Here is a 20891-nt window from a genome sequence, read left to right on the forward strand (position 1 = left end):
TAGGTGTATATCTGCCAAATATTGTCCTATCCTAACAAACCATACATCAATGGAAAGCTTATTTATTCAGCTTTCATGTGTTGTATAAATCTCAATTTCAAAAATGTGACTGGTTTTGTGGTCCAGCAAATATAGTTTTTTTTTTTTTTTTTTGTCTCTCTTTGAATTTGGTCTAATAAATCAAGATTCCCAGAACAGTACAAAACCTTACTGACTGTCATCAAACACAAAGCACTGATCATACTTCTGTACTGGCAAAAAACAGGCAAAGCAAAAGTAATATGTTTTTGTTTTGTTTTTACAGGAAGGAGGTGCTACCTGATGGGGTTGTTCATGATGTCGGTATCTTTGGCATGCACACGGCCGACCGGAGTGCCTGCTGGGGCGTTCTCCTCCACCTCAAAGTTGTAGCCGGGAGCCATGAAGGTCGGGGGCTCGTCTGCATCTTCTACTGATATTTTCACAATGGTAGTATCTTTGTATGGACCCCAGGCGATGAAACGGGGGTCCATATGTGGGTTGGAAGCTTCTACCTTCAGTGTGTACGATCGCTTTGTCTCAAAGTCCACAGGCTGAAAACAAGAGGTCAGGACACAATTTGGTTATTCAATTTGATAGAGGCTGTCAATAGAAAAAAAAAATATATATATATATATAGTCAGGAGTCACTCTACATGTTTGAAGATGAAAATGACTTTTGAGTCAATAGATTCTGGACTACACAGAGAACCAAAGGGGAATTACTAGATAAATAAGTTTGCGCAAATAAATAACCATTAATAGATTACCAATAAATCAACAGAAATTAATTAGAAAATAAAGAAACACTGGAATACATCTAACCAGATTTAAAAAAGGGGCAAAGTTTAAAAGACACAGACTAGAGGGCACTGTTGTTATACATTTGGGAAGGAGACTGTCTCCACAAAGAAGCTCATATGAGAAAGAATACAAATATCAAGGCTCTTGCAAACGTATTTCAGTTACAGATTGCACTTTTCCCAAAATTCTCCACTGGCACAACATGCCATTTAGGTGTAAGCAAATGAAACAACATTTAACACACAACTGTGCTCAAATGCAGCCAATCATTTGGTCTGCCTGTGTCCTCTTGCATCGCCAGTTTTCACACGTCTGCCTGTGTTCTGATCAGCCTGTCTCACCCATCACACCTCTCGGCCACAAATTACCAAGTGAGAATTACACATAAAGGGTACATATCAACTCAAACACATACACATGCGAGCTAGCTGTGTGTTGATTGGTTAAAATTTGTTTTTCTTGCTTCCTCATTCTCTTCGCTCCCTTTTTCTTTTCTTTGGATCTCTTTAATGGAGCTGCCAACGGTGAAACAACTATGACCCAGTTCTTTCCTCCAACAGGTTGGAAACTATTCTCTGTTTATCCTGACAACAGTGGTCCCTCTTCTCTCTCTTTCCCCCTACTATAATCCTTTATTTGGCACCTAATAACTCCCGACTGAACCTAATCAGAAGCAGATAATATTCACAATAATGCTACGTCTCTGCTTAATATTCAGCCTGCGTCGCCTGCCCGCAGTTGAAACAGAATACTTGATTAAAACCCTGGCAATTCCGTCAGTAATTTCGACTTTAATTTTCAACATGCTTTGAAGAGCAAAAGGTGATGATTTCCCAAGAGGTGTATCAGCGAGGCATTGTGTTATTGAGTGAAGCAGCATTGCATCAAGCTGATTGTTGTTGGCATGCTGTATTGTCTGTTCTCTCACCCTTACTCCTGATTCATCCCCTCCTTATACCCTTCTCTGCCATGTGAAAATGCACTGCTGTGGCAATGACGCTTAAAAAAACAAAAAAAAACAAGCGAAGCTGACACAATGCCCCAATCGTTCACCATACAAACCTCCTTTACACAAACAAGATCCATAATATGCTGATGCTTCACCAGATGACACAGATCAAACAGCAATAATTCTTCATCAATATGCTTCCTATCTGACGATCATTTTGTGGATGATCATTACAGATCTCAAGCTGTGGGGTGAAGGGTAAAAGATCACCAGCAGGTGGCAGTGGTACGGCTGCAGACTGGGTCTCTTTGGTTCTCAGGCTAAAGCTGGTTGGTGGTGAGCAGGCTCCTCAAGGCGATGTGGGAATTTGCCTCGTCCACAGGAGGTGGGGGTACGGACGGGCGGCAGCCTAACCCGAGTGGCTGTGTAATTGTCTGCATAATCCAGGGCCTCACAGCAGGGGAGAAATAACCCAGGCAGCCCGGCCCAGATGAGTTCCCCTCACATGGACAGAGAGAAGCAGCCATGAAAGTCAATGCTCATCTCAGATATAATAGGGAAGGGATGGGCAATGTCATTGCAATTACAGAGTGAAAATGGTGAAAAATCACTCTAGCTTCCCAGTAGTCCTACACCTGAACACACAACCTTGCATATATGAGCGTCCATGCAAATAGGAACACAAATGAATAAGCAAATAAGCTAAATGCAAACGATTCCTCAAGAAGAGAACAGACTAAGGGATGGCCAGAAATTCACAGTAACACCCCTCCCTTTCTCAGGCGCACACTTGCTTCCATTCACAAGCTCACTTACATAACTAGAGGTTGCATTCAAACAAACTTTTTTGGCACTCGCTTTTCCTCCCTTACACACTTCACCTTTTTTAGTTTGACGACTGCCTCCTGGGTCTCAGAGTCCTTGGTGATCTCGAAGAGGTTCATGCCGTCTCCCTCCAAGATGCGATAATCCACCAGTCCGTTCTCCCCTAGATCAAGATCTCTGGCCTTCAGTCGGCCCACCTCCTCCCCAGGAACCTTGTCCTCTGAGACCGCCATGGTATAAACACCTGTAAAGTAGGAGAGTGAGTCCTGGGAGCTCTCAGGAAAGAAGAGGTGGAAGGTAATATGGTTTGTAATATCCCAGGCAAGAAAAATCCTGATCACACTGCCCACCCGGGAATGGAGAGTCAGTTCGCTGCATGATACCGGTGCTACCTTCAGCTAGCTGCCTGGCACCTGTGAGCTCTTAGCTGGTGAGAACACAAGTGCATGTGTGAAATTTGTATTTGTGTGCTCGAGTGAGCCTGTACGTGTATGTGGGTGGGTGTATGAAGACTATAACAGACACCTGCCTGAGGCTGGAGCTCGCAGAAAGACCATATGGCTCCACTCCCTGTTTGCTGAGAGCCAAAGGCTTCAGCTGCATTTACAAAAATAACTCCCACATGGGGAGGAAGTCCTCGTGAAGACAGGCAAGGGCGTGCAAGAAGGTCTGTTTTTTCAATCAGACCCTTGACAGACAAAAAAAGAAAGGGAGCATTTTCATCTACACGTTTTTCGGGAGCTAAGTTTGTAGTGAGTCAGTGTCAAAGTCTGTTTCGGATAGGGCAAACAACTCTGGCAATCAATATCGAGCCTAAAAAGAGACAGCCAACTGCTCAAGCTTCATTTTCGGGGCTACCAGAACCACATTACATATCTGAAGCTCAGATTCTCACCTGCGCACTGAGCCAAACTGCTGTCTACATTAAAAATCTATCTTGCTCCTGGAATGTTCCATTTTGCAGTTGGCTCCAAACTATCGGTGAGGTAGATTTGAGGATATGCTGGCCTAAGCTACTCACTGTGGGCAATAACCTTGCAATGTACAGTTTATTTTGGTCCATGAATAACAGTTTCTACCAGCACCAAAAACAGGGCTTATGTAGGAGCTGGAGCATTGGGACCATGCTGCATTCTGCTTAAGTCAGGGAAAAGCTTGAAGGCCCTTTGCTACTGAGCCTGAGGCTCAGAGCACACAAAAAAGCGAAAGCTAGAAGGAGATTTATTGGGCCGATTTCTGGAACAAAAAGACAGATAAAATCTATGTGCTTAGTGTGCAGTTTAATGTCACATTGGCAATGCATGAGCGCAAGCTCACACAAGCGCATTCCAACTCTCTTCGGTGTACGCAAACACGGTAAATATTTCATCCAGCCTTTCACGCTTGAGAGACTTGATGTCACTGTGCTCGTGCTGAACGTTTAAAGAACATTTGAATAATTAAGTTGTGATATTTTCATGTTAACATCTGTAGCTCATATTAGCAAATTCTGACTTGGTCCCTCAGGGCTTGTCAATGTTAATATGTGGTTTGAGGATTGAAGTGTGGAAAAGAAAGAGCTATACACTGGCTAAAAGCAAACCCTCCTCCCTGCATGCATAGGAGAGGTCAGAGTAATGTTGTGTGTAGCCAGCCAAAGAGCAAGGCATGGCCACAGTGACTATAATAAAACCTGACAAGGATAGAGGGGGACAAAAAATGATGGATGGAGGAGAGATAGAGATAGGGAAAGAAAGAAAGACAAAGAAGGAGAGAACATTCACAGCTGGAAGAATAAATTCTCTCACCCTGAGCGAACTTTGGAGGGTTGTCATTGACATCAGTCAGGGTGATTTTAACCTGAGTGGTTCCTGACAGACCGCCCATGTGTCCACCCATGTCCTTGGCCTGGATGACGACATCGTATTCCTGCCTGGCCTCCCTGTCCATGTTGGGAAGAGCTGTTCGAATGATTCCTATAGACACACGTATAGGCATAGATCAAAATTGAGTAAGATGTCTTCCAGACTATTCATTTGTGCTCTTGGTTCACAGGTGTCACAAAATCTCATCTCCTTTACTTAACCGCTTATGCTCTAATTAATTGACTTGACTTTTCATCAACATTTGTGAAATGTATTCCATCTAAACAGTTTTTTAGTTGCGGTAGTAATTAGAAAACCCTTGAAGTTAGATGCCCCCCTCAGAAATGAATGAATTACATTTCAAACATTTGCATTATTCATTATAACCAATAGGCTAATTGAGAGGAATCATTTAGTCTAAATGTATTAATTATTGATTTTATGCAAACGTTAAATTCAGATGCATGATTGTATTCTGTTAATTGATTTTACTGTCACTATTCAGTTATTCAACGAATCAGTCAAAATGCATACATTTGCATTGAATAACTGATTTCATATTAATGACATTTTTAAATCATATTCTAATTCAGTAGCAAAAAAATTGAATTGTCAAATTTATTTGATATGTATTTTCCTTAATATACTGTGTGATCATCATCAATATCAATATCAGTGTATGCTAATTTCATCTGTAAATGTATTACAATTAGCAGTAAATGCATACTGTTCTTAATGGGGGCATCTTCCCCTACCATGTACACGTCATACACAGTCAGCTTTTATCCAGTAGAGTAACTGACCTTGGCCTTACACTTCAGAATACTGCTGTACAATAAAAATAAATAAAAATAAATATTTTATCTTTCAGACAAGAAAAATATTTGGCTATTTTGCTCATTATTGAGGTTCATAAAGCATGCAACAAATGCATTCCCCCATAGTCCAAAGGGTATATACGTGAAATAGTTGTATGATGGCTTTGTTAGTACCACACAGATGAGCCACACTGAACAGGATCAAGAAAAACATCCAGCTTTAGTTTATTAGCAGCATCTGTTCCATCTCCTCTGACTGCTGTAGGGGTTTCCACTGCCACCGGGACATTGTAGGACTAATGTGACCACAAATTAATTTAGCTCAGAGAAAGCTAAGGTGCTCTCGCGAAGCGTGAAAGGACTACCCTCTTCATTCCCAATCCTCATACCATGGTAATTGAATTGAAGCCAAACATGACTTGAAATTGCACATGATGCATTTTTGAATGCATGGCTGGCTCCACAGAACTAACACTGAACCAGTGAAAATATCATTATTGACGACTGTACCTGTCTGCGGCTCCACAGAAAAATAAGGCTGGCCCTGCAGGATGCTGTAGACCAGCCTGGCGCTGTTGCCATACGTGGGGTCATCTGCGTCCGTAGCTGTGACCTTTATCACTGAAGTACCTGTAGAGGAAAGACATCAGCAATCAGCCATGAGAGGGATCCAACACATTAGGATATTGCACAGATCTCACAGCCTGGGATACATCTCCCATTGAGGCAGCAAAGATAACAACGATTCTGCAACTTTGCTATTTCTCAGGATGTAAAGTTGAGCTTGAATAACCTTTTTTTAAAGGCAGCAAGAGCATTTCAAAATCTAAAGCTAAATTATACAACCCGTCGTCTCGGGTTTTGTCTCAGTTGGCTAATTTCCATGAAATCTGATTCTGTTTACTCACTAAAATTAATTTACCCAGCATGTTTACCAACTTGTCTAAAAGTATAAGGAATTGACCTGGACAAAACTAGCCATTCGAGGTTCCCAGTAGTATTATGTGAGCTGTGAGCGAGGGGTATTGGGGTAACAGATTGTTACCCCGTGACAGGTGAGCATTACTGATGATGTATTGCACAGTGAAAATGCAGTAAACACACAAACACATGCACACAAACAAATGCAGGCACACACACCCAGACAAGTCAGCAGTCACAAAACAACAGTTGCAACAAGGCTAGCGACTCACTTTCTGAGAGTCAGATTTCAGCTCTTTTGAATAATGCATGAGGAACAAGCTGTCAGGCATGGGCTCATAGAGAAAGAAAATAAGCTGACAAATATGCTTTTCCAGAGGCTCACACTCACCAACATTGGACATCTCAGCCACTCGCGCATAGTAAGGGCCGTGAAGGAACTCTGGAGGATTGTCGTTGATGTCCTGCACCTTGACAATGAACTCTGAGGGAGGCTCTAGGGGTTTGTTGGTGTCTCGATCTACAGCCTGGGCGGTCAGTGTGTACTGGGCCTGTTCTTCTCTGTCCAGAGTCTTTGTGGCGTGAATGTTGCCCGTTTTGTCATCAATGACAAAAATAGTGCCTGCCCCCTCCCCTGAAAGGATGTATTTAATGTTTCCAATTCCTGAATCTACATCCGAATGAAGCTGTAGGGAGAGAAAGAGAGGTTTTCAACAACAACGAGCAGGTCAAACAGGAATGCTGACTCGAAGTAGAAAGCTTTTTGGCTGGTCTTCAGCGACTTATGATAGCATAATATCTTACAGTAATATCTAACCTGATGGCTGCTGCATTGACAGTGAATTCCATAGGGGAACATCCCTCTCCTAAGTGCAAGTCTACATTACTCTTGAGCGAACGTCATTGTTTCATATTAAAATGAGAACGAACCTCGTGTTTGTGATATTTATAAGTTGCACTCATACAGTATCATATATAGCTGATGCGAATTAAGGCATGTTGATTATGCTGGTTAAAATGAAATTAAACTCCTGACACAGAATATCCCCACTCAATAAGTCTAAACCTCCAGTTGGGTTCAGGTGGGAATTTAAAGGCCAACGTGCTGAAGGTTCGCCATGTAACTATCCGGCAGGCCCATAAATCGTCCATTTCCCCTATGCAAGAACCATAGGGGACTGCACAGTTATTAAAAAGGAAATCCAATTTATAACCTTTAATCAAGTGGGCCACTGATTGCTTTTGTGGAACAAATGGAGGATATTGCAAGGACTCTGTCTGTAATGAAAACCCCAATGACTTTCATTCACAGCATAACCTTAAGAGAAAAAAAAAGAGGGAGGGAGAAGGGGGGAAAGGACAAGAAAAAATGGATTTAGAAGCTGCTTCTTTCTACTTACCCGACCTACTAAGACCGGATCTGGTCCTGTGTACTCCTCGATGACAAAGAACTGGTTCCAGACCCATCCTCGTTTGGAGCGGTGAAGCACCTGGCCTTCTTTGCCTCTCTCCCTGTGTCTGTGCAAAGAGAGATGGCGGCGGTGGCCGCGCTCCCGTAGACCTGAGCCCCTGTACGTCGCTGCCGCTGCAGCGCTCCATAGTGCAGCCCCCAAACACAAGAAGAACACATGCAGTCTCAGTCCCTCCCACATCCTGCCCACACTGTCCACTTCCTCTGGGCCTTCCTGTTCACACCCCTCCTGTGGGTATCAGGGTCCAGAGAGAATCCTTGAAATGGTGCCTCCTGGATGGTGTGGTCTCTTAAGGGGTTTAGGGGGAAAGTAGGAGACCTCACTGGATTTGACTTCCCACGCTGCGATGCATCACAAAGTCATACTTCGCCTCTCTTTTCTTACTTCTCATTTATCCCTCTCTGATTCTGAAACAAAAAAAGAGAAAAGACATCATTGGTCACATGAGGGAGTATAAGTAGGGTACAAAGATCTAAACTGTCTAAATAAAATGTAATTCAAACCTGGAACTAAACAGAACATTTTAGGATATTAAAACGATTAAAGACATAACATTTCCAGATCGCTAATCAAATAAGAACATTTGTGTCATTGATCATGTGGCATTCTTTGTAAAGGTCAGATGTCCTTGCTTCTATTGAAGCACAGAATGCTCTTTGGCTTGAATCATGCTGGAGAACATGATCATTATAGGTTTTACAAACACACCTGGGGAGTTAATGGGAGCAGCACTCAAGCTCCATAAAAGCAAAAGGGGACAAATCAAATACAAAGCCAATCTGAAAGTCATGTTAGTATTTCCTTTCAGCTGTTAGCTCAAATTGTTATGCTTACAATATAATTTGAAATGAAAACAATTCATTAAATAAAAAAAAAAAAAAAAAAAAACTGTCTCAGACTTTTGTAGCCATATACAACATGATTACTTTTGTCAGACCACACTGGAATCAAGTTAAATTGACTGTGTTGAAATGTATTAATTCATTTTGTAACAGTGTACCCTGAACTAATTAAGCATCAGAGGTTGTAAGCCCATTTGCGCCTATTCAATTAGACATTACGCAGCCAGCGGTCTACCAGCAAACCATTGTTGCGGTAAGCTATTCTTTATGTTTCAGAATATAAAGCACACGGCACTGCAGGTCTCATGGCTGTTTATATGAAAATGTAATAAAAAAATTACTTTCTGTTAAATAAATGAAGAACACAAAGTGAGTGGGGAGTGGGGGGATGTGAAATAAAACTCCCTATCTATACAATTCAAAGGTTTGGGGTCAGTAAGATTTTTTAAAAGGATATTAATACTTTTATTTAGCAAGGACACATACACTTTTCCCCCACCATTGACGGAAATTTCCATCATTTGCGAGACAGCTCTTCTCTGCATTGACGGAAATATCCGGCTTTCCGTGTTTTTACTGTTATACGGAAGGGAGCGCTATTAGGCATCTTCTGAAAGAAGGCTACCAAAAGCTTTTTGCTCAAAATGTTGCTTTTTTTTATGAAACCCAGATTCGAGTATTGATAAAAAAGGAATGCATGGAGCTAGGATAATTATATTTATTTTTTAAAGCAGAGGGTATGTTATTCCTTTTGATACAATGGCATATTCAGATATTCATACAACAAAATATTCTGGGGGCCATGAAACTTGTGAAAACGATAAAAAATACTGGCGGTGGCTGGCAACTATTTTAGAAAGAGAAAGAGTTAAATTGCACACAAGTAACCGTAATGACATTTTATAATGTTACTAAATATTTCTATTTTAAATAAATGCTGTTCTCTCTCTCTCTCTCTCTCTCTCTCTCTCTCTCTCTCTCTCTGTATATACATACATACATATAAACTTTAATATTACTTAAATAAATATATCATAAAGTTCATATCAATATAACACAAGACCTGTTCTCCAACAGCTGTCAATAGCATCCCTTTCCAGAACTTTATCCTGTGTAAACACTTGTCATGTTACACATCCCGTAATTAACCACTTGAGGTGTTGGGTGAAATCCCATAAAGTCCGTTCATCGCTCTCTGTCTGGGTGTAGGCGGACATGATATGGGAGTGAGGCCCGTCGGGTATTTTCTCATTCACTGAGCCGCTAACAACCTTCAGCTCTGACAACAACAGTCACGGTGGCCCGCTGCACCCACACACACGCACACAAGCTGCACCATCCTTACCTTAATCATAGTAAGTCAAATCCTCACTTCACACACGTACGGAGGAGGGGTCTGTGAGAGTGTGAAAACCTAAACCAATCACCAGTCTTCAAAGTAAAGCCCTAAATATTTCCCAAATAAAGTGCATCCAGCAGAGAACTTGGGAAGTGAGTGCCTTAACTCAGGCAGACCTCCACACTGTCAGGCCCTATAATGATTACATTATATTGCTTCACGCTCTTCTCAGTCTTGGCTGTAAATTGGCAGCGGTGATAGAGAAATAAGACATTCTATTCCCTCCTTTCATTATTGACAGGCTACCAAAATGTCAAACTGCTCTGTTAGTTGGGGTGGTTTTACAGGCTATAGGACGTTTGGGGCAGTAATATTTTATATACATTTCTGAAAAAAGGCTCTTATGCTCTCCAAGGCAGCATTTATTTGATCAAAAATACAGTAAAACAAATATTGTGAAATATTTATTATTTATAACATTCTTTAAAATGTATTAAGTACAATTAAAATGTAAAAGTATGACTATACATTCGATAATGATTATTGATTGCCTGGTTTTGCAATGTAAGCACGATTAACCATATTTTGATCATGATAACGATTTCTGCCTCTCTAGATTTAGATTTTTAAATAATCGTTGCGATTAACAGTTCTGAACAGGTTTTATTTTTTTTTATTTTTTTTTACATGCCGCATTTTGCATTGGTAACAAGACAAGTCTCCACTATCTTTCCTTTTGGGGTTGCCAGGTGTCAATAGAACAAATCCCCAAACTGGGGATTTTTCCTAAAAAGACACATTTTCTTCACAGTGCTTTACTTAATCTTATCAATCTGGCAATCATGCTCATGCACTCTATGTGCTGCAGCAAAAAAAAAAAAAAAAAAAAAAAAAACACCTGACCTGACAACACTGGGAAAACATGTATGTTGGAGTTTAACAATCTTCTCTGTGAAATTCTGCTCAAATGAAAGTGTCACTGCCGGTCTCTGATCTGAATCTGTGGTTTGTCTCATTTGCAACTGAATTGTTTATCATAAAATATCGCATATAAAGAACGGCCAGAACACATTAAACGTTTTCTGTCGTGTAAGTGGCCACTAAGTTAATAACTAATGATTTTTACAACAGAAATTATTCAATCAAAAACTTACTCTGCTAGACAATGACTTTCTTCTAGAGCTGGTGTACAGCCAAAACAATCTTTGTAGCATTCATTTTATATTATCAAAGTAAAGCTGCTTTGAAACAATCTGTATTGTAAAAAGGGCTATTTAAATGAAGGTGACTTGACTAGTTGACAAATAACTCACTAAAACAATGCATTACCAGAAGTCATATTAATGTTAAGTAGTGTTCAATTGACTCTTATCAATACAATTGTAATCAATACAAAAAACAATTTGGTATTGATTCCCTGTGTGATGAAGCCATCTAGTTGATTAAATGTCAGGAGTTCCCTGCTCTGTCTCTGACTCCTCTGGCCTACCTACAACATTCCTCTAAGAATAGTTCTCAGCCTTTTCTTATTCATCAGGGGTGCATGCTCTTTGTCTCAAGCACCAAACCACTTGATGATTTATAAAAAAACATTGAGAAATTACAGTAAATGGTCTAACCCCTAGAGTGAGTTATTCTTGCCCTGACTGAAACATTTGTATAACAAACCAAGTAGGTTCAGCCTACAACTTTTTCGGTAATTATGTATATTTTTTTCTTTATTATGGAAAATTATCTGTGAGGACCGAAATAAATTTTCGTTGAATTGAATTGAATTGAATTGAAGTGTAGAGTCATTCAAAGATGGTAAATGATTCACCAACCCTGCAATGTCTGTACCATCTGTTAAAGTGATACCGTTATTTATCAAGCACTCTTATCGGCCAGAATTGTATCTCTGTTGAAAGGATTCAAGCACTAGCATCTTAAAACATATTTGACGAAGGAAATAAAGTGATTGTATTGATTGTATAAAACTGAAGAGCAGTTTTAGTTTTACTCTGGAAAAAAAACGAAGAAACTGCTAGCGTGTACCGTTACGCTTAATGGAGGCCAAGAGAAGAAAATGCCTCTGTGTTTGCTACCACAAATGATCGCTCTGCCTCACAGCCTATAATTACTAGTTTAGTGGAATATATTCAGTGGAATATGTTACACATTCCTTAAACTAAATATTAAATTCTACACTATAAAATACCAAGACCTCAATCATAATGCAGAGTTATGGACTCAGTTGCCACTGCAAGAGCCTTGGGATGAAATGAAGCAACTGCAGAATCTGAAAGGCACTGGAAGTGATCCTTTGGCCCAACCAGTATAAAGATATAAAACAAATAAACGGATGAATGGATGGATAAATAGATTTCAAATTCTTAGGAGAAATGTCAAACTGGATCCAGAAGCTCTGTCATGGCCTATTGCAAGCATTCAGAAGCCTGAGAAGAATCTAATTTCCTATCATATTTTCTCACAGCGGAAGGATCAAGAAAAGGAAACGGAGAGCAAAAGAGGAAGGGTTACGGAACAGAAGTGAAGCTATATTTCAGTAAAAAACTGAGACCTGAGAGAAAGTTATTCTGTTCTTCGCACTGTATTTTCAGATAACAGCCACTTACCCTGTTGGTTTCTGAATTTTAGTAGGTAAATTACAGCAATTCAGCAGCGAGCACACTCTGCTACTTTGGATCTTCAACCACAAATGTAGTAGGCCTATCTAATGAAAAGTGGCTTGAGAGTAAACACTAATGTGGAAATGGTGTGGTCAGATCAAGTCAATTTTTCACTCATTTTATTTTATTTTTTTTCACTCACATTAACTCTCAGTAGCACTCATGATGTAAGACCGTGAAGAAGCACACATGGATAGACGTGGTGTGTAGCAATAAAGATGATCAATCTCTGTGTATTTTTAATATATGTTATTTTCTCATTGGATCATCAGCAGCTACACTAAATGTTTTCACCCAAGTCTCTGAGACTGCATTTGTGTCATGTAGCATATGTTCACACACATATACATTAGATATTAAACTTAAGTAGCTTTTTGTGCTAAACATCCAGAGATTTCCTTTCCTTGTTTTTACCATTACTTACAGCTGGCAAAGTGAAATAAAGATGACCAAGATGCTGTGTAGCAATTTCCCATCATGGTGACAGTTAGGTTGTGTAAATGTGCTCTTGTTAAAGTAGCCTATGTGTATACTGTGGTTTTTTTTTTTTTTTTTACCGTTTCCTTAAAACTTTGGCTATGCACTTCATCCTACACATTAATCATAGTGAAATCTACATGACTCCATTTATGTATTATGGGATGAACAGCTTTGCTGTAAGCCTATACTTCTAGCGCATCTCTCTTTTTAAGACAGACACTCTCAGGCACTTTTACCAAGCTTTACAAGACAGTGACAATACACTGTAAACATTGTTTGCAATTTAAAAAAAAAAAAAAAAAAAAACGTCAAAAATGCTACAGTAAAAACCTGTTCTCTGCAAGTTTATATGCAATTATAGCCAACCCATAATACCTGACACAGTGCATGTCACAATATTGTTTACTGTGAATTTCAAGCAACCATAGCTGCCATTTTTACTGTAAACAGAATATGTACCAATGCTGTATCACTCATACACTCCTACAGTTACCTGTTGCTCAAAATTATTCAGTACATGGTGTTTCAAATGATCCAATAGTGCCTTTGCTAATGTCACAGGTTTTGATGGTCTGTTAGGATTGGTCTTTTAAAACCATGTTTGACTGTAAATTTCAGTATATTCTACCTATATTTGCAAGAGCTTCCTGAAAGATATCCCAAGTACTGCCTGCCTGTTTGGTGGCTGGCTTTGAAGATGTGTCGAAGAGCCCTGGGTGCATTTTACCCTGGTGTATATTAAGAGGAGGAATTTCAACAGCATCTACAGAGAGTAGCCTGCTTTTTTCCCCTTCTTTTTTTTACCATCATCCTACCGCCCTAATGGATATCCAGCAGACCCAGCTGCATGGCTGGAATCTGTATAATAGTGCTACACCTAAGATTTCAGCCAGCATAAACAGAGATAATTGCACTTTTCACCTCCATTGAATCTAACGAATCACAGAGTTTATAATATTACATTTTACAGGCATGCTTAATGGTTCAAGCAACAGCACTATGCATAATTAACATCACAAAATAATGACAGTACTACGGAGCCCCTAACGGGACCTTTGCAAAAATAAAAATATACAGCAATAGTTTCTCGTGTGCACACAAAAGTTTCTCGCGAGCACGCAATAGTTTCTCGTCAGCACGTGAAAGTCTGTATATTTTTATTTTTGCAAAGGTCCCTTTACGGGCTCCGTACAGTACAAACAGATTGTCCAGACCCTGTCTTATGCCGCTGGTCAACCAACAAATAGCTGACTTAAGGTGTGGTCACATTTATCGATTTTTGACGAATTACTGCAGGCAACATCAAGTCATTTCAATGGGAATCCACACAATATAACTTTGCATGGGGGTTGTCTCTGGATATTTCACTGGGAATGTAAAAAAAACATATATTGTATAAATATTGAAACAATTACACATGTCATCTTAAAGTAGGTGTGTTTCACCACAAGCAGTGAGAGCTTCCTTCTAGCTTTGCATTTTCAAAGCAAGTGTGACTTTTGAACTTATGTGAAGGTTGCTCCTCTCTCATTCTACTCCTCCATCCTCACATTTTCCTGAGGCACTCAGAGATCCACTCTCAAGACGCAAAGATCTGAATGCCGCTACATCATAGAGAGCTCTCGAATAAGCAAACCGGGTCAAGTGTTTAGCACCGGCAATGTGCAATTTTAAGGATCTCAGAGTGACATTCAAACATTCACATAACAATTCTGGTCTCGCCCTAAAAAAATTGTGATGAAGGTCAAAACTTTTAGTACTTTCTACCATAATTCTGAGAGCAAAAGTCAGAAATAAAAAGATTTTCTTTCAAATGGCTAATTTCAATTTGAGGCATAGAAAATAGAAGGCTTTTGAAAAGTGGCAATGTAACAGGAAGTCATAACCTCTAAACACTACATGTGCTCGTGATGGACCTGGGAATTGAGATGCGTATCTATTCACTTCAAAGTTCTGCCATCAAAGCCTTTCCCGATGCTGTCACGGAGAAAAGAGCTTTTTGGTTTCTCATTACCCAGCAGTACTTCCCCTGGTCAGCGATTGTGCTCACAGGGCGAAACCTGACTCTTAATTGCCGTTCAATTACAGAGACTAATCGGTGGAGGTGTTTCGCAAACAAAAATCACTCAGCCTGGCTCACTGCAGTGCACGGCTAAAGAGCTGATTTGTATTCAAAAAAGGTGACTAATGTTCATGCCTTTTTCTCCTTTCCTGCCTCCACACTTCCTCTGAGAGGTCTGGATTATGAATATGCTAACGCTTGTGGTCAGGGTTCTTAGTTATTGAGGTGGTGAGGGAACGTGATGGAACATCGTCGTTTGAGATGCTGATGCTGCTGCTGCCGCCACCATGGCATGTTAATGGACAACCGCAATTGCTAACAACCGGTGAGCTTCTTGAAGCAGTGGTGGTGGAGTCTTACAAGTCTGACTAAAGAGTTGAACGCCCTTACACTTTCTCATGATGTTATTTCAGAAGAGCCCAAGGCTCCGTCACTGTCTGTTCTGCAGCACGTGCCCTTGGAGAAGTGAACTGAGTATCGCCTTACTAGGGCAAACAAGGCTCAGCACTCTACTTATATTACCTAGAACAACATGAAGGTTAGACGCCTAAAGGCAACAGTGTGTGCCTTGTATTCCCCGCATACCTTGATTATCCACTCTACGAGACATATTTATTTCCAATAGAACATCAACTTCCGTCAAACAGTTGAAACAAATCAGAATGTCGTGATAACAAACAATTTAAGGGTCACTGGAGTGGACGCAGGTGGACCCACATTTGGTGTGGACGTGTGTTTGAGTCACTCAACCAGATCATTAAAACTCATTATGGCTTTAGCCATAATTATTAACCACACGAATCAGCTTTTGCACATGCCTGGTAATGATAATTCCTCTCATTATTCATCTCCGCTAACACATTATCCTTCTGTTTATTCATGCAAGCACAAATACAGGCATATTAATATCAATTTGTAAAATACTCCCAGCCAGCCTTTGCTTTTCCTGGCCCAAATTAAATAATAATAATAAAAATGAATACAGCACTACAATACAAACTGTTAATTTTCACGAATAGATGCTTAAATTGAGTAAAATATGATTTATTTCCTCTTGCATATATTGTAGATGATGGCATGGAAACTGAAAGCTATACAAGAATAATATTCGAGAAATTGTCAAGGAAAAAGAGAACAAATAAACAAAAAGATGACAGATAATCAGTTCAAGGATGCATACATAACTGTATTAAATGGAGTCATTGAGGTCTAATGCATGACTGGCATGCATGACTGACTTTAAAATATTCAGCCATGAATGATGATTCCTAATTTCTATAGCCTCTCACTTGACTTCTTGGATGTCATATAACATGGTTTCCAATTATTAAAGATAATTTTTCCTTTCTTCTTTTTCCCCCTCTTTACACATCAATAACATCCTAATTATGTCTTCAGTTATTATGCTATTCCAATAAGCACTTCATAGCTTCACTGTATATCCAAGAATACTAATGACTAGGTTATAAAATACACTGACTAAAGACAGCTGCATGTCCTCAGAGCTTCAATCACCCGCAAGACACTTCATCCATTATTAAAATGTACAAGGCTAATAAAGGCCCTGTGTCTTCTTTTTTGTCTCACGCACAAGGCCGCAGAATATTCTTGTCACTGTGGTAGATGTGCTTGCATGTTTTTCTTTTAGCAGCTACATTACAAAGAGGTGAATGGTGAGGCCCTGCCAAAGCCTCTCATTCCCAAACCTTTTCATTTCCTGGAAAATGGAGGACTAGTCAGGGTTTTCAGACAGCCTCGTCTCGGAGGATCCGGGGAGCAGGAAACTGCGGTGTCTGGAATTGATTTGAGGCAAAGGGAAAATAAAATACTTGAGATTCCTGAGGTTTGGGGGACAGCAGGCAAAAAGTCATGGATCCCACCAATGCAATGCAGGGAGACAATGGAGTGAGCGCAAAATGAGACTATCAGGCATATGTGACAAACTTGGGTGAATTTAGGGAGCTATTTCAAGTCCCAGACAACTTATTAGACCATGCCATTTAAAGTCACTAGGCATATTTCAATAAAGCTCCCTCCTCTGAATTTCTGTTTTGGTTGTTTCTTTTTTAAAACCACTCTCTTTACCGGTAGCATCTGCAAGCTACTCCCATGCTTAAGCTATACTTGACTGACAGCTTTATTGTTTTACTTTTTCAGAGATGATTGAAAAGCAAATGGTGCATTGATAAACATCACTCGGTTTGCAATACCTTTTCACCAAGCATCTCTGAGGAGAGGTTAATTCATTGAATTGGTAAACAGAGAAATTAAACCTTCAATAGTGTGCACAACTGAAAAGGAGAGAGGCTGAAAATGATTATCCAGCTGCTCTGGCACAGAACTGCTTACATCTGAGAATGAAAAGGAGGCATGTGTGTCTCATTCATTTTAAAACTATATAATAATCCAGAGCTGTATGAAAAAAAAAAAATATTCAAAATATATATTCATATTTATTTAAATTATCCAAAATAACACAACGGATTTCGTAAATATATGCCACTTTTTCAGTAAATGAGTGAAAAAGTCCTTGATTCGCTTCTTTTGCTCACTCGCATAGTCTGTACAGGACAAATATGCATAATATAAATACACTATCCCAAAAGATTCCCACATCAAATCAAAATATAACTGAATGGGGAGCTTGTGAATCTGAATCGAACTTAATCAGGACAATTGCCAATACAACTGACATGTCCAATCAGCAAACATCACAGGCCTTATGCTCACTGTTTACTACCTGATAAATAAATATAGACAGAATACATGAAATGAATGATTAGAAACTGTCTCACAGCGAAGATCGCCCATTGGAAAATTTTGAGAGTTTTTTTATGTATTATTTATTGTTGTGCCAGGATGGCTTTGCAGCAGGATTTAAGGATAAAACATATATGGGGATCAAACATAGAAAAGATACAAAGCAACATGTTAAACTCACAATTTCATAGCCACTGAACAGATTTCACTCATGGGTGCAGGCAGCAGAACCGAAACTGTCTCTATGGTTGTTAAACAAATACAGAAGATGTCAAGGTGATGAGCAAGAAGATGTGAAAAGGAAGCAAGGGTTGAGGGTAAACAACATGAGCAAAGGGAAATCAAAAGCAGAGAACATAAAGCACTGTCAGAGAGCACTTCACTGCGTCCAATTTCCTCTTATCATTGATGAAGACATAGACTCTTTTGAACAGAAGGCTGACACTGAACCTAAATCCCTAACCCGTCCACAGAGAGGTGCACAGTGGGAGGCTGGCACTAAAAAAAATTATAACATTTTCCCAGCCTGTTTCTAGACCGAGCAAATATTTTGCACTTTTAAATGTGTCTCAATAAATAAATGTGCCAAATGTGAAATTAGCTTAAAGTTATAATACCAAAAGAAATAAAATAAACCAACAAACAAACACAACTACAATAGTGGCGTAAACTGCAGAATCTGAATTTTATCCCAAAAAAAATAAAAAAAATAATAATATATATATATAAATATATATATATATATATATATATATATATATATATATATATATATATATATATATATATATATATATATATATATATATATATATATATATACAGTATATATGTGAATCTGCTTTTGGACCATTTCTTAGGGCAATAGACAAAATGCATCTGTCTCTCAACACAAGCAATTTGAAGCTCAAGCTTCCCTCTAACTATGGCTTAGAGACCTTGAGAGGTGGTTAAAACAAGGAGATGCCTGTCCTCAATCCTTCGACCCAATCCACTCCTGTCATGCACCGCTGACTCAACAAAGATACTCTGTCTTCCTTAAAACATCTGGTGACAACTACCTACCAGCAGGACTCCTTTGAGACAGATTCAAGCCACAGATTAGGTGTAAATGACTCAAAATGGGAAAAGGCAGTGATATAATAACACAAACCTTGGACGTGCAGACCAGCAGGGAGTAAACAAAGGGAAATGTAGACAGGGGAACACAATCACACTTGTTATCAATCTTCTCAGGACCTTTCTGGATGAAATCAGATGTTAAGTTACTAACTTTCCCATCTGCAACCTAAATGTCTATTATTAAATGATATCCTGCACAGCTTCAGGTTGATGAGTCATATTGAACTGCAATAACTGTCTTCACTGAGGATGACATGACAGGTTTAATGTTTTATGAGTCTAATAACTTTAAACCTACAGGTAAAAAGTTTTTTTTTTTTTGTTCTAAATTAGAATGCTCAAATATCTGACCGTTTTAGTAATGACTAATAAACCTATTCTCATATAATTATGTAGACATCTTAAAGTTAATTACAAAATTAATTAGATCTTAAAACTGTGACTCTGCTGCCCTGGTAGAGATGTGCTTCCCTGTCACTTCTCATTATTTTTGGAAAATCTCAAAGGTAATGACAGCAATATTAGGGACAATTATATATTTACATTTTATATAAATTGGACACATAAATACAAACTAAAATGACCTATAGAGTAAAACTGAAAAAGCCTACACAAGGAACAAGCCTTAAAATTTGCAAAATATTAAGATCGATCATTTTCCCTCTCTCTCTCTCTCTCTCTCTCTCTCTCTCTCTCTCTCTCTCTCTCTCTCTCTCTCTCTCTCTCTCTCTCTCTCTCTCTCTCACTCTCTCTCTCTCTCTCTCCATCTCTGCAAAATAATAGGAACCAAGTTATATCATTACAGATGCTTTAATTTTGGAAGTCACCTATGCACATGCTCACTCTATGAAATCTATGTGTATTAACAATTGAATGACTGTATTTTAACATAAATTGTATATTTTAACAGAAATTGTACCTAGGCTAGAAAGTAATTCACAAAATTTACATTTTCAAATTGCATTATGGGACCTTGATCTTTATAACCACTGGTTGTGAACCACGAAAAGTTTGATCTCCTTCAGCTCCACTTTGCATGTTAAAGCTAAGTATTCTATGGCAATTACAAAGAAGTAACCATAGTTACAAATATACACTACTCTGATTTAATTGAAAAGCTTTAAATTGACTGTTGAGTGACGTTTTTTTGCTATTCTTCAATACCATAAGCAGTCCCAACACATTCACAACAATATCAAATCCACATCAAATGAAAATTCATGTCACATTTCTGTTGTACCAAGCAGAATAACCTTTAAATTGCTGCAAGGCAGAGGATATCGTCTTATCAGGTCCCTTCTTTTGAGTATCTTCCCCAACCAATCCTTCACTGAGTTGAGCATTACTAACTGTAAATCTTACCCAGTGCTTTTTCACCTTTACATAATGACCTTTTCACACACTTGCACACACATCCAGACACACACACGTGAATGTGCCTCATGAGGCTTTCAACGGCAGTTGACACAATCCACCATTTCAAGAGCAGCACAAAAGGCGGCTCATCTGCCTGGTTGGTTCTGAGCGGAGCTCCCAGGCCCCAGTGCACACCGTCACGCCTACTGTGCAGCAGAAGAAATTAAGAAGATAGTCATTTGGAAGGTATCAAAGGAAGCAGGGCAATCCTCTTTTTATTCTAGCAAGTTGGAAAATGAGATCGTTAATCCTCTGGGGCTTGAATTTGTTTTCTGTGTCTCTAAGTTTGATTCCTCTGGGATTTATGAACCATTATAATCTCATGACAAGGGAGATGTACATTATTTATTTATCTGGGCCTTCATTTCATTGTCTCTGTACCTGTATTCAGCACAATGAAAGCTAAATCTAATCTAATCTAAAATGTATGTATTTAGTACATTTAATGTTTACAGGCTATTAAACATCTTACCGTTTTGTATTCCTTTAACAGAGTGTCTAGACTAAGTGCCCACCTTATTGGGAGAGGCTTTTTACTCTAACTCCGCCC

General features: G+C 39.2%; 1 protein-coding gene across 1 annotated transcript in view; it reads right to left on the reverse strand.

Moving 5' to 3' along the window:
• Positions 1–20891, reverse strand: part of cdh11 (cadherin 11, type 2, OB-cadherin (osteoblast)) — a 60573-nt gene that overhangs the window by 15622 nt on the left and 24060 nt on the right. The window contains exons 2-7 of the mRNA XM_084403619.1: positions 7580–8058; positions 6571–6865; positions 5769–5888; positions 4384–4551; positions 2653–2840; positions 319–572 (exon numbers count right to left, since the gene is read on the reverse strand). Of these exons, the coding sequence (XP_084259745.1) occupies positions 319–572; positions 2653–2840; positions 4384–4551; positions 5769–5888; positions 6571–6865; positions 7580–7831 (1277 nt within the window). The 5' untranslated portion in view covers positions 7832–8058. The remainder of the gene's footprint in view (positions 1–318; positions 573–2652; positions 2841–4383; positions 4552–5768; positions 5889–6570; positions 6866–7579; positions 8059–20891) is intronic.

This window comes from Rutilus rutilus (assembly GCF_951802725.1).
Source record: "Rutilus rutilus genome assembly, chromosome: 3".
NCBI lineage: Eukaryota > Metazoa > Chordata > Actinopteri > Cypriniformes > Leuciscidae > Rutilus > Rutilus rutilus.